The sequence below is a fragment of the Anopheles coustani genome, chromosome 3, assembly GCF_943734705.1.
Source record: "Anopheles coustani chromosome 3, idAnoCousDA_361_x.2, whole genome shotgun sequence".
Taxonomy (NCBI): domain Eukaryota; kingdom Metazoa; phylum Arthropoda; class Insecta; order Diptera; family Culicidae; genus Anopheles; species Anopheles coustani.
Genome location: NC_071288.1, coordinates 73,583,297 through 73,596,002, shown reverse-complemented (window position 1 = coordinate 73,596,002; position 12,706 = coordinate 73,583,297). Strand labels below are relative to the sequence as shown.

The window sequence follows — 12,706 nt, the reverse complement described above, 5'->3', positions numbered from 1 at the left end:
GAATTGGGTCTTCCAGGCGACTAGAAAAATATCATAATGACTCACACCAGTTTAGTGTCAATCCGCAAGCAGATTCAGTGTTGTTTACAAACTCAGCAGAAAACTTCACTCGAAAATACCGGAGTGCTATATTTATATAATTGATACATTATTTCGCCATTAGAAATCAGAATTATTGGTAGTCTCAAAGCAAAGCGGTGTTATAGAAGAAGTGATCTACCGTGTTTGTGCTTATTGGAAATTGCACTCACAATGGCCGGTGGCCCACCGACTCGCAATTTGTTACGCATTGCTTTCGACAACTTTCTGAAATCGTTCCGCCCGCGTCAGATCAAAGGTAACTACGTCGGGGAGGACTACTTCGGTAACAAGTACTATGAAATACCTCCGGACCCGTCGGTTGGTAGACGCAGGGCTTCGCGATGGTTCGAACCGACGGCCAAGGAAGCATACGATCAGGAAATTACCGCCGAGTGGGAAGCGTGGCTGCGAGGCCGAAGGTATGATGTACACACTGAATACAATTGAGTGGAGTTCACAAATTAATTACACAAAATCGCAAACATTGCAGGAAAGAACCACCAACCCAGCAGGAACTGTTGAAAAATTTGGCCATCATCAAAATGAAGGAACGAAACGCAGCTGAACTCGAGGCAAAGTACAGCAAAACGAAGGACACCGCGGCCCTGGAGCAACCAAAAACCGGCATGGGATCGTTTCCTCAGTACGACGAGTACGAAGTCATGCCCGGCAAAGGAAAGCATGAAAAGTGAAACACTCGCTCGCCGCGGAATTTTATTCTGTGACAGTAGTTATACTATATTTCCTTCAATCGCTATTAGACAAAAGAAGCAAGCTTCTTTCCCTGTCTTGTTGTATATACAATGAAATTTATAATATAATAGGAGAGCGATGAGTGGCGCTCATGTTTGTTGATTGAATGATGCCGTGTCCGACCTAATTTCTTCCCGAAACATCCTGTGTGTAATGTTATATCATCTCGCTTACGACGATTTATTCTAAGTGACTTACGCAGCATAGAAAGATGCCTTTAGCTATACGTTTAGTTGCTCATTTCCTCCTGCTGTTAAGAAGCGATGGATTAAGCGCAATCGTACATGGGGCTTTGGCGATTTGACGCCGATACAGTAGCGAGATTGCGCTTCATCCACCTGCTCCTTTTATATCTATTTCTCTTCACCAAGAAAACCTGGCCCTATTTCAACAAATACCATTTAGTTCCATATATGATTTTCATCTCCAAGTGCAATGCTATTGTGCTCCAAGTGCACGATAAACCGCTGATACGCTACACGCGATCAGTAAGAAAACGAGTTTCTTTTCATTTAACGTATTACTCCGGCGCTTAGGGTGGGGGGATTATGGGATCTGTTCACCCTGTTACTTAAACCTAACCATCGTGCTGCATGAGAATAGGATGTACGCATCTTCTATTCTGTGGGAAATACCACGAACCAGTTTTCCCTTCTAATCCTCGTTTAACCGCTTTGCAAAGGGATTCAAGTTGAGTGGGGAACCGTAGCATTTGTGGTGATGAATAATGTTGTGACAAAAATGTTGGGGCTGTAATCTATCTGGCAAATCGATACCATTGCGCGGCGGTTCTGAGTCGAGTGCGATCCCACCCCATTGTCACATCACGGTTTGGCTTGGCTTCGTTCACCATCAAACATCATCTCTCAAGCTTTCGCCATGAAACTGTGAGTTGTGCTTTGGGATACCAGCCGCGGAGTTCGGCATGGCCGATTTAGCCAGACAGATCGCCATGGTCAAAGAGAGCCTGATCGTACGACTCCGCCTTGACCAGCCGGCCGCCAAAGTAGCGACCGTTCAGTGACTCGCGGGCTCTATCTGCTTCGGTGGCCTGCGAGAACTCAACAAAGATCTTGACGATCATGTCGGTGTTGTCGTCCTCGGCAAAGGTGCCCTCCGACTGGCGCTCCTTGTAGATAATAACCCGGTCCACGGCACCATACTTGCTACACTCATCTTGAATCTCCTCCTGCAGCGTCTCGTCCACGTCCTCCGGACCGACCATGTTACGCAGGATCACCACCTTGCTCTTGCTCGGCCGCATCAGTCGCTGCATCACCAGGTGCCGCGCACTCTGGCCCTTAATGGACATCGACTCTTGCTGCTGCAGCGTCTGCGGTTCACCCTCCTCGAGCAGCTTTTTCTGCAGCTCCTCCTGCTGCTTCTCCTGAGCCTTCTTGTACACGTCCTCGGCCGTGGCATTCGGTGCGGCGGCAGCGGCGGCCGCTGCTGCTGCTGCTGCGGCAGCCGCTGCGGCTACGGCGGCCGGATTCGCCTGGCTCAATACTGTGGGCAGGGGTTTGGCGGCGGCTCCCAGAACCGGGTTCACCAGCAGGGAAGGAGCGAGCCCGACGGTCGAAACGGGCGGTACGAGCAGTCCCGGCTGATTATTAATTACGGCGGCAGCCTGCGTGGCCGCGGCTAACTGTGCGTGTGCAACCAGACCTGCACCGGCGGCCGTCGTAATTGCCGGATTGAGCGGAAGTCCGCCGAGGCCTACCTTCAACGTGGGCGTTGTGGCGGAAAGACCCAGGACCGCATTCGTAGCGACGGCATCCATCGCCTGGATCTTTGCTGTGGCTGCTGCGGCTGCGACTGCTGCGGCGGTTGGCATGGCAGAGTTGGCCGCTGGGCCCATTAGGGCATTAGGTGGAGTAATCGAGCGACCAACACTGGAACAAATAATTGACAACCAAATATTAAACCGACCTTATTTCGGAAAATGTTTTAAATGCTTACCGTAAAAGTTGACCTCCCAAATCAAACAAATTCATGCTGGCGATCGCTTCGATCGCAGACTGGTTGGTCTGGTACTCGATGAATCCGTAGCCCTTGTGCGTGTGGACAGCGTTGCCCTGGGACATTTTACAAGTGACGATCGGCCCGAACGCCTCGAACACACTCTTGATGTCATCCTCCGTCAGGTCCGGATGGATCGACGCAATGTAGATGCGATTGTAGCTCTTCGCTTCCTCCTGGATCTCGTCGATCACCTGCTGCGCCTGGGGCATGTTGCTCGGCCGACCCACCTTAATGTTACGGCCACCAAGCATGGCCCCGTTCATCTGCTCCAGTGCCAGCTGCGCACCCTCCGGGATCTCGTACTCAACGAACGCGAACCCTTTGTGCTTCTGCGTGATCGGATCCCATGACATGTTGATCGATTTGATCGGACCAAACGGAAGAAAAGCCGCACGGATAGTGTCTTCCTTCAGCTCAAACGAAATGCTTCCCACGTACACGCTGCGGTAGAGAGAAGAGCAATGAAACAATGACACATTAGTGCTCTAACATTATGATAAAAGTGTGCCATTACGTTACTAATAATTTAAAGACGATCAGATCTTATCAGCTGCTGTTATGTGCATCAAAGCTGTTCAAAATGGATTCTCATCGAAAATCAACGTTTCCAACATTCAGTAGTGTATCGTTTATGGTCACATCATATGCGTCTCCTTTTTAAACCTCCAACTTTTTAAGACTCCAAGCTTACACCGATCACAGAGCATTTTTAATTACTTCTTTCTTTTCTGAGAGTGATTTTTTAAGGCGTGGCACGGTTGTTGCAAGATACTGAAGTCTTGATCAGCAACGCCGGAATATTTTTTCGAAATGAAAGTGGAAAGAGTAACAAAATCGGAACATCCGATCTTATCCAGATTTTGTATTCGAGTTGCTTATAATGGCAGGGAAACAAAAACCGTGAGCCGCATTATAAAGTTGGTTAGAAATCTTGTTCGTTCAATTCCGTAACAATATTTCAATAGAGTTAACGTATTTTTGTAGGACAACATCTTTTCCATCCACAATTATTGCTAGGAAGAGTTAAACAAACCCTATTTATGCACGGGAATTAATTTTACTGTAAAATGTTTCATAACAATTGCTAAATTCTCAGAATTTAATTTTTAATTTATGTTTATGGGCAGCAACAAGTTATGAAAGAGTAGCAAACCATTTAAAATTAGACGAAACATTTGAAAATAGAAAAGCTACATAGACCTTAACGTATATTCAAATTTAATAACTATGAAAGTGACGACGAGCATAACGAAAGTGAAAATCGAAACGAAAATCATCCAATTTGCAAATCTCGAGGGTCCACTTTCTATAGTGCTTTCCTACACAAATTGTTTAAGAATAAAAACAAGAAACTTGTGGTGGTCAAAGGTAATGTAGACTACCTGGTGTTTCGAAACACTAAAGATACACAAATCGACTATAATTATGCCATGTGTAGGATGGTGTTGGAGACACCCGATAGAAGAATAGCATTTTGCGACCATCCCCCACCAACACTTACCGACACATCAAGGCCAATGCCTGCTGGCGTTGCACCTGGGTTCGCTGGCTGGCCAGTTGCTGCTGCTGGTGAGCCAGCGTCTGCTTCATCAGCACCATCTTGATGCTCTGCTCCATGGCGTACTTCTTCGCCCGTGTTACCAGCTCGTGCTGCTCCGATGTCAGCCGGGGTAGAGCGCCGCCCAGGATGCCCAGCAGGGCCGACCGGGTGCCGGGACCGAACGCAACATCGCCCGTCTGGCGCAGGTCGTACACAGGCTGCGCGATGTACGGTAGAATTTTCGGTTCTGCGAGGAGGGAGTCGGTAGGAAGAAACAAAACGGTATAAGTAACACTTTTACTAACAACGGATCATTGTGATTGTCATTGCTTTCTTCCCGTCCACTTGCGAAAGCAACCTGACAATGACAATCTAACGTTAACGGTACAATTTGAGATTCTCGTATGTTTTTCTATTGCAATTTGTTTCACTCTCCCTTGTATGGCAGGATAGCATATTATGGGGGGATAATCACAGACAAGGAGGACGTGGAGAAAGAAGAGCGACGACGGTGGAAATTGTTTAACCAATAGCTTTGCCTACACTCGAGATTTTCTACGATTCGTTTTAGATGCCATCAAATACTGTGGCACGTGAAGCTATCTTGTTCAACATTATCTGTGAGATAAGGAGTTCGTTATACACGAATTTGTTTCCTGATGACAAAAATATAAACAAAACACCTACATTTTGACTTCATTCGGCTTAATATCGTGCTTCATCATGAAGTCCTCTTGCGTACTTATTTCAATATTAAATTATTAATTTTGAAATAGTAAGAAACAAAGATTTCATCTCGTTCTGAAGAAACCAAATTCGATTGAATGTATCATCAAATTATTGTTAAGTTTTATTAAGGAATATTTACTCGTATGACTAATAGATAGATTCTAGTTCCCAGCTTTTCTTAACCTTATCATGTAACCAAAATAAAATTTCACAATTTATAAAAACAAGATGTATAACAATTCCGTTGGAATAAAAACGTTCCAACGAATGATGTTTTCAGTTACAAAAAAAAAAAAAATATATCACAGAAGAATGTCATTTTGAAAAATAAATTACTCCACACGGAGTAAGGAAACGACAAAAAAAGGACAAAGGGGCAATAATGATGGACCTGGAAAGTACTACGTCGGCTTCGGTTTATGAGTGAAATGGGCGAAAGTGTGTCTATCAACGGTTGGGTGGGTATGGGGGGGGAATATATAAAAAGGTAGATACAAAAAATACAACAGATGAGAAATCAATTCTAACCTCTTCCATGGATCTGGGGGGTGTGGGGGAGAAGTCAACTTTGTGAGGGTTTCCATAAACGCTCAACTAACTCATTCATTTCGCCTCATGTGCTGTGAAAATGTGTACGTTAATAGCTCGATGTCTTTGTAACATTCGTTTGTTTTTTCGCAATTTGAACTAAATCTCTCTTTATCATTTGTTCATCCGTTTGCTTTTTTTTAATCGAAGGTTGGAAGTTGGTGTGTTTCCTAGTCTTTCACTAGGATCCAACCAATGCTCGAACGGTAGTAAGAGCAGCAAAACATAGAAATGGTCGAACGAACTAGTTCTGGTGTTGATGATGGTAGTAGTAGTAGTAGTAGCAGGCGGTAGTAGAAGTAGTGATTGATTATCAAAAGGACTAATTTTGATCCTATTGGTTTGCAAACTTTCAAAGGATGACATGACGACCAAAGAAGAATAGTAGCAGTAGCAGTTGTTGTGGTAGTAGTAGTAGTAATGATGGTAATAGCAATTTATGTTTGAATCGTTCTCTTGGCGATACTTTTGCATTGGAGATTCGATAGTGATCTTTTTGGCACTCGGCAAGAAGAAGGAGCAAAACGAGAAAGAGATGGAAAGAGAGAAGAGAGAGAAACAAAAACAATACGAGAGATATATAGATCCTGAAAATAAATAAAAACAAGAAAAAATAATGCGGATTAATTGGTTGACTCGATGGTGAGCAGGGAAGAAGGAAGCGACATAAGAGTGTTAGGGGGATGATGTTAGATGATGCGGGGAAAACAACAGAAAAATAAGAAATCTTATACTTCCAACCGAGTTGTTTCCAAAATGTTGTTGTTGAAAACACAACAAAAAAAAAGGGTATAAGAGTAGGTATTTGGGTGGACGATTACTTTCCAATCCTAGTACCCTAGTGTCAAGGTAGAAAACTGTTTTATTCTAGATCAAAACTCGAAACGAACGAGTGTGACCGAGATCAAACAAAATTATTTAAAAATCTATTTTGTTTTTTTAAATTATTAGTATTAAGGTTTTTAATTCGTAGTTGAAAATTTATCCAAGAAACACAAATTAAACTTTTTCTTGGCGTAACGACCTTGTTTGGTCATGCCTGGCCCCATGAAGGGCTTACAAGACTTTTTCCATTTGAGTACGTGGATAGTCAGTCCTCTTGTACAGGGGAGGGTCTGGTCTCGGTTGGTATTCGAACCCACGCCGTCGTTCATGGGCCGATTTTCTAACCGGCGATACCGCTCGGTTGTCGCGGATCCCCATTAACAACAAATTTAACTATCAAGGATGGTTTCCTCGAACTCCGAGGAATTGTTGAATTGATCAAATATAGAACTGAAGCAAAGTTATCTAATGTACAACAAGAGAAATATATTTTAATTAAAAAATACTTTTCCAATACTCTTTTCTCAACGACTGGACGTTAACTATCAGCATTTTCCAGTTCATAAGGCACGCGAAGTTTATCAATTCTATTTAATATGAAAAAAATGGGAAAACACGTAAAACAGGAGACAAAACAAAGTATGGATGTGAATAATCACATAATGTAAACTCATATGTTAATGAAACCGGAAAAACAGGTGAGGTCCATGAGGTATGTCAGTTGAAAATGGGGCCAGACACACACACGCACACACGAAACAACTGTCGTGCGGTTCGCGATGGGCACAGCTTCGTGACGGACGAAGTGAAAGTGATTCGGAGAGAGCCGTTTTGCATCATCTTGCAGCACAGTACCAGAAACACCACCATCCGGGTCGCATTCCGGGCGCCCCCATATGACACACACCATGTGAAAGAAGTGTACAAAGATTCATTGTTCATTTTTTGAAAAAAGAGAGAAAGAAAGTTAAATACAAAATAGAAAAAGAGAGAGAGAGAAAGAGATAGAAAGAGAAAAAGAGAAAGAACAAGATCGAGACAAAATAGACCACCCTGCGCGCCGGTTACTAGTAGGACGACACCCGAGACACACATACAGGCCACCAGCTACCGGCGGGTTAGGTCCATTTTCCCGAGTTGGTGATGATGGTCGCGGCGGAGGGTGCAGTTTTGGCGGGATGGTGAATCAACCAGGACACATGCTCGCCACATAGAAGATTTCGTTTTAGGGATGATTTATGAGCGCATACGGTCTTTGTCTCTCTGTTACTGTGGAACCACCAACACTGTTCCGTCACACTTCCCCTTAGCTAAACTCGTTAGATGCTCTGCCCCACACGTCCTCCATCCACCAAACCGGTCAGAGGAAGATGTCGAAAGATACGAAAGAAAAGCTGGGAAAGAATGGAATGACTCTACTACTAAGATGTCGGATAGTTAATCGATAGATCACGCCGGCTCCCATGTACTAGATTCGGCCCCCTCGAACGGGGCGCGTCCCCCTCACAGATCAACGGTCTAGCGGAAATGATATACTCAACATACTGGTTTTCGCGCTCTCTAGCGGTGTCCGGTACACCGGTGTCGATAGTGAATAAGATTGTTGCTGATAGACTTTGACTCAACATTGGTTTCTCTCCTCCCAATAAATTGGTACACCACAGAACACGAACAACACAGTTCGCTGAAAATACTGATAGAGAAAAACACATAAAGTGAAGAAAAAAAATAGAGAAAGAGAGAGAGAGATAAAAAGAGAGAAAAAACGATACAGAGAAGCACGATCGCCGAGATACCGCTGTGGCAGAAAACCAGGACATCTGACTGGACGAGATACTAAGCGAGGAATCTCTTCTAGTATCGGACACGGGATGAAGAACAGTTTATATCCCGAGTTCTCCTTCTCTCTCTCTGCGAAGCTTAAATTTCAAGTGGATCTTTGCTACACTGTGTGAACAAAATATAACACAACATTTGGATCGTTGGTATACGACGACTGACTTTATCGAAGTTGGAGCAGGTGGAGAGAAAACGAGAAAAGAAACCACAGGGAAAAAAGAAAGAAAAATATTGTGGACGAACAGGAAACAAACTTTCGCCATTCCTCTTTTCTGTCAGCCCTCAGAGAGGTAGGTGTGGGGTGGGTGAAGGGTGATGCACGAATCGGAACTCAACGGTCGTAATCCGTGTGATGTTGACGCAGTCGACGGAGAAGACGGAGCTACATGCATCCTCCAGGTTCTCTCCCTCGCCACCCACGGTTTTCGTCGATCGACGAAGGAAGCTGGATTGTGATGTTGGAAGAGCAGAAGGATAACAACAACCCACACTCGATCCCTCCCACATAACACATTATTTAGTAAAAAAAAGAAGAATTAATAGAGAGATAAATATAGAGAAAGAGAGAGAGAGAGAATAAAAAAAAGAGAATAAAGGACATTTTTGTTAGCTTTTGCACCTCCGGAAGTGCTTCTTGTGAAAAGCTAAAATACAGTACACGTCCGAGAAAGGGTTACCAAACAGGCGTATCGGCCTGATGACGAGAGTATACTACCCGTCCCCATCCATCCGTTGGCGCGTATTTTCGGTTGATTCTTGTGGAAGTACACTTCATGTGGTAACGGTGCCTTTCCTCTCTCTTCTCCTCTGAGAACCCAGTGAAAAAAGAATTTTGCTTCGAAATGAAAATTACACATCGTATAGAGGTAAAGGTGATCATCGACGAAAATGATTTTTCTCTCTATCCCTACCGCGAATATGGTGCACCACTTTGTATAAAACTTATTACCCAATTCGTTATGACAGAGAATCCCAAGTATAAAATTTCTCCGGTAAAAATTACAAAATGTGTGCAAATGATCAAAACCGTAATGTTGTGTTCAAAGAGTCGCCAAAATAAAAAAAAACGACCCGTTTCCAAATGACCCGATAGTTCTAGTGTTAACTACCGTCAACAACATGTGAATGTTAAATGAGGTACCTTTGACATTTCAAGATAGATCAACAATTACACAAAGCAACAGTAGTGGGGAGCGTAGTGAGAAGTGGAAAAACATCCATCCGTGTTTTTTTCAAAATTTTTCTTAAGAATTTGTTATTATCTACATTGTTACTGATAATATGTTTAAAATAAAATAATTCTTTACACTTGACTAAGGCGTTTGGGGGGTGGTTACCTCTCTCAACGGACACGATGGCATATGGCATCATATTGCGTGAACCAGTTAACTTCTGGTCCGAACAAGCGGAGGTCTGAAATATTTATCATTTTTTGTTTCTATTTTTGTCTTCACTGCATTTTACTCATTTTTCCCATGTTTAGTTAAAACTACGTTATATGATCACAAAAAATCGCTGAAAGTACAGAACAAAAAAGAAGAAAGAAAGAAACGAAGAAATCTCATGAATTGGTATTGTTGTGTGCAGTGACCACGAGAGAACCGTGAATCAAATAATGATTAAGGTTGGAGTGGCAATTAAAAAACTATAATAACATAACATTGTAAAAGTATCCGTTTAACCTAAGTATTCTTCCGCTCAAATAATATTCACTCGCGTCGTGAGACACGAGGATGGTTACAAAACAAAACAAGTCCAATCACGTTGGCCTTGACTAGAAAAATAAAACACCTGCATTGTTGTTACGTATAACAACTTTAAAAAAATAACTTTTTAAATTAAAATATGACCAAATGGGATGATTTTTCAGATTTTATGTTTCTCAACAAAAAGCTACTCAAAATCAAAACAATCAATCTTGAAAAACAGATATATGAACAAAACACGTTATTTTTAAATTCCAAAATGAATCTCCTTTGTTAGTAACGGAAGGTATGTTTTATGACCAATAACAATAGATTTCAAATTATATATAACTAACTTGAAGAAGATTTTCTTTAGATTGAATGGCCGGAGTAGAATTGTACGAACAATTTTGAATAAAAAACTTAAAACATAAAATGTCTACGAACGAGTAAAGAAAGTCAAGCTGGCCAAGCTCGATATTGTGTGTTCTATAATGGGTTGTTGACAATTGTGTATGATATTGGGTTTTTACCTACAATTGAAGAGAAAGAAAAAAACGAGAGAAAGAGAGAGAGAGAAAGAGAGAAAGAGAGGAGGTGATGCACAATAGAAAGCAAATCTTTGTTATTTAGCAGAGAAACTATTTACAGTAGAGCAAGAGGAGGGCACAAATATATATGGTTCAAAATCCCACTTTATTTTATCTTATCACGTAAATAACGCATCCGGTAACTGTTTGAAAAAGAGAAGTCAAATGAGAAAAACCAGGGCGTACTTAAAAAGATGCCCGAACGCGGGTGCACCACCGTTAACGCTTCATTCGGGAATCGAATCGGAAGGACAATGGAACATGCATAAAAGGGAAGCCCTCAAATGCATCAATTTGTTTGTTTGTATTAGCTCTCTGATATTTTTTAATTGATACCCTGTATCAGGTGGTAGGAAGCTTGTGTGGTATCCGTCAATATTGGTAAATTAGAAGGTGCGATGGTGCTTGCGTTTCCCGCCCGGATTATTTTTCTCGTACGGTTCCGGATGGAATTGTAACAGAAAGAGGCAAAACATATTATGTAAAAAAAAATACGGACCACCCCACGGGCAGAAGGCACTTACCACGTTCACGCTCCTCCCGTTCGCGTTCTCTTTCGCGGCGCTCGCGACGTTCGCGGTCACGCTCGCGTTCCTTGTCCCGCTTGGAAACCTTGGCCGGTGGTGGCGAACATTCCGGTTCTTTGCGATATTCTTCCCGTGCCGGCGAGGCCTCGCTGTTGTTGTTGTTACTTCCGGAGTTGTACTCGTTGCTTCCCTGAAAGAATAAGGAAACCTGTAAGTATGCTCATACTGCTGCAAAACATATTTTTACGCATTATCACAGTCATATCGAAGACCTTGCACAAGGACATTAAAAACCATTGGATTCTTTGATGCGTAACAATCATACAGCAGGCAGAGCGAATTTACTATTTAAAGCAGCATCATTCAATCTTCAGTATTTAAACTATTTTTTCGTGCTGTAATTTCGGCACCAATTCACACTAGTTAGCTTTGCAGCTCACTGTGACCAAAGCACAGTGCTGTTGAAAACACACTCACGCATCCACAGGAAGCATCTTTCTACACAGTGCTTGGTACAACCATTGAAGGAGTGCGAAGCTGCCGCCATATTGGATTTCACGAGCAAGCACTTTTCGTCGGAAGCGCCTCTGCTAGGGGGCTCACTTTTTCAATCCACTACTAGGGGTCAACCCACATGATTTTCGAACGAAAAACACCTTACTTACCATTGTTACAGCACCATTCATATTCTACAGACCACACAAAAGAGCAAAACTGCTGTTTTCACAACTATTTTATTGCAAATTGGCTGAACCGTACTTGTAGGGCACGCACTTTGATGCACTCGAGGATAATTTGATCTAGTGTTGGCAGAATTGGGTTTGGGAGGATTCGAAGACTCGATCCCTTGACGGATTCGATCGGGTTGAGCCTCATTTGGCGAGTCTGATTTATTTGGGAATATCAACAAATTTCTTTTAGATTTTAATAATTTTTTATACGTTTGATTTGATTCAATTCTAAGGGCACTCGTTTTTATTTGATTTGGATGTAAAAAGATATGTTTCGTTATAAACTTGATTTGAAACAATTTGAAATCGATGTGAGTCCATTTACCCATACTGTGATTAGACAATTACTCCGGGTCAAAAATTAACCCCCTGCATCCTAGACGACGTAGACGAGACCAGAGAACTGACTTTCCAAGTAGAAGTTATCAAAATAAGTTTTCCCGATTCGTACGCCCAATAAATTGGATTGGAACTGTATTGAGTTTTTAACTCATTTTACCGTAAAGTGTAAAGCGAAAAAGCTCAATATACGTATCACAGACACAAGATAAACCAAAGAACTATGTTATGGGAGTCATCCTAGAACATAAGACATATGTTTTTCTACGAAAAAGCCGAGATACCAGTTTCTTTGGAACAAATATCGCTCTTGAAGCGCAAAATCTCTAAAATTTATTATAAATATAAAAATGAATATAAAAAAAAATAGTTTGTTTGTATCGACGGAGGAGGGATTGGGAATTGGAGATTGATTCCCTACAAGGATTCGATTTTCCCATCACTACCGTTGACAGCC

The 12,706-nt window shown here is 42.4% G+C and overlaps 2 protein-coding genes across 2 annotated transcripts; one reads left to right on the top strand and one right to left on the bottom strand.

Annotated features, from left to right (window-relative positions):
* Positions 1–103: 103 nt before the first annotated feature.
* On the top strand, positions 104–942 carry LOC131271286 (NADH dehydrogenase [ubiquinone] 1 alpha subcomplex assembly factor 2). The gene is made up of 2 exons (XM_058272698.1): positions 104–500; positions 572–942. The coding sequence occupies exons 1-2, from the start codon at positions 253–255 to the stop codon at positions 771–773; spliced, it is 450 nt and encodes a 149-aa protein (XP_058128681.1). The 5' UTR covers positions 104–252; the 3' UTR covers positions 774–942.
* A 137-nt stretch (positions 943–1,079) lies between these two features.
* LOC131271277 (poly(U)-binding-splicing factor half pint) lies at positions 1,080–11,963 on the bottom strand. Its single transcript, XM_058272689.1, has 5 exons — positions 11,845–11,963; positions 11,177–11,369; positions 4,358–4,643; positions 2,794–3,297; positions 1,080–2,726 (listed from the first exon to the last, which is right to left on the bottom strand). The coding sequence occupies exons 1-5, from the start codon at positions 11,863–11,865 to the stop codon at positions 1,769–1,771; spliced, it is 1,962 nt and encodes a 653-aa protein (XP_058128672.1). The 5' UTR covers positions 11,866–11,963; the 3' UTR covers positions 1,080–1,768.
* Between the last annotated feature and the right edge of the window lie 743 nt (positions 11,964–12,706).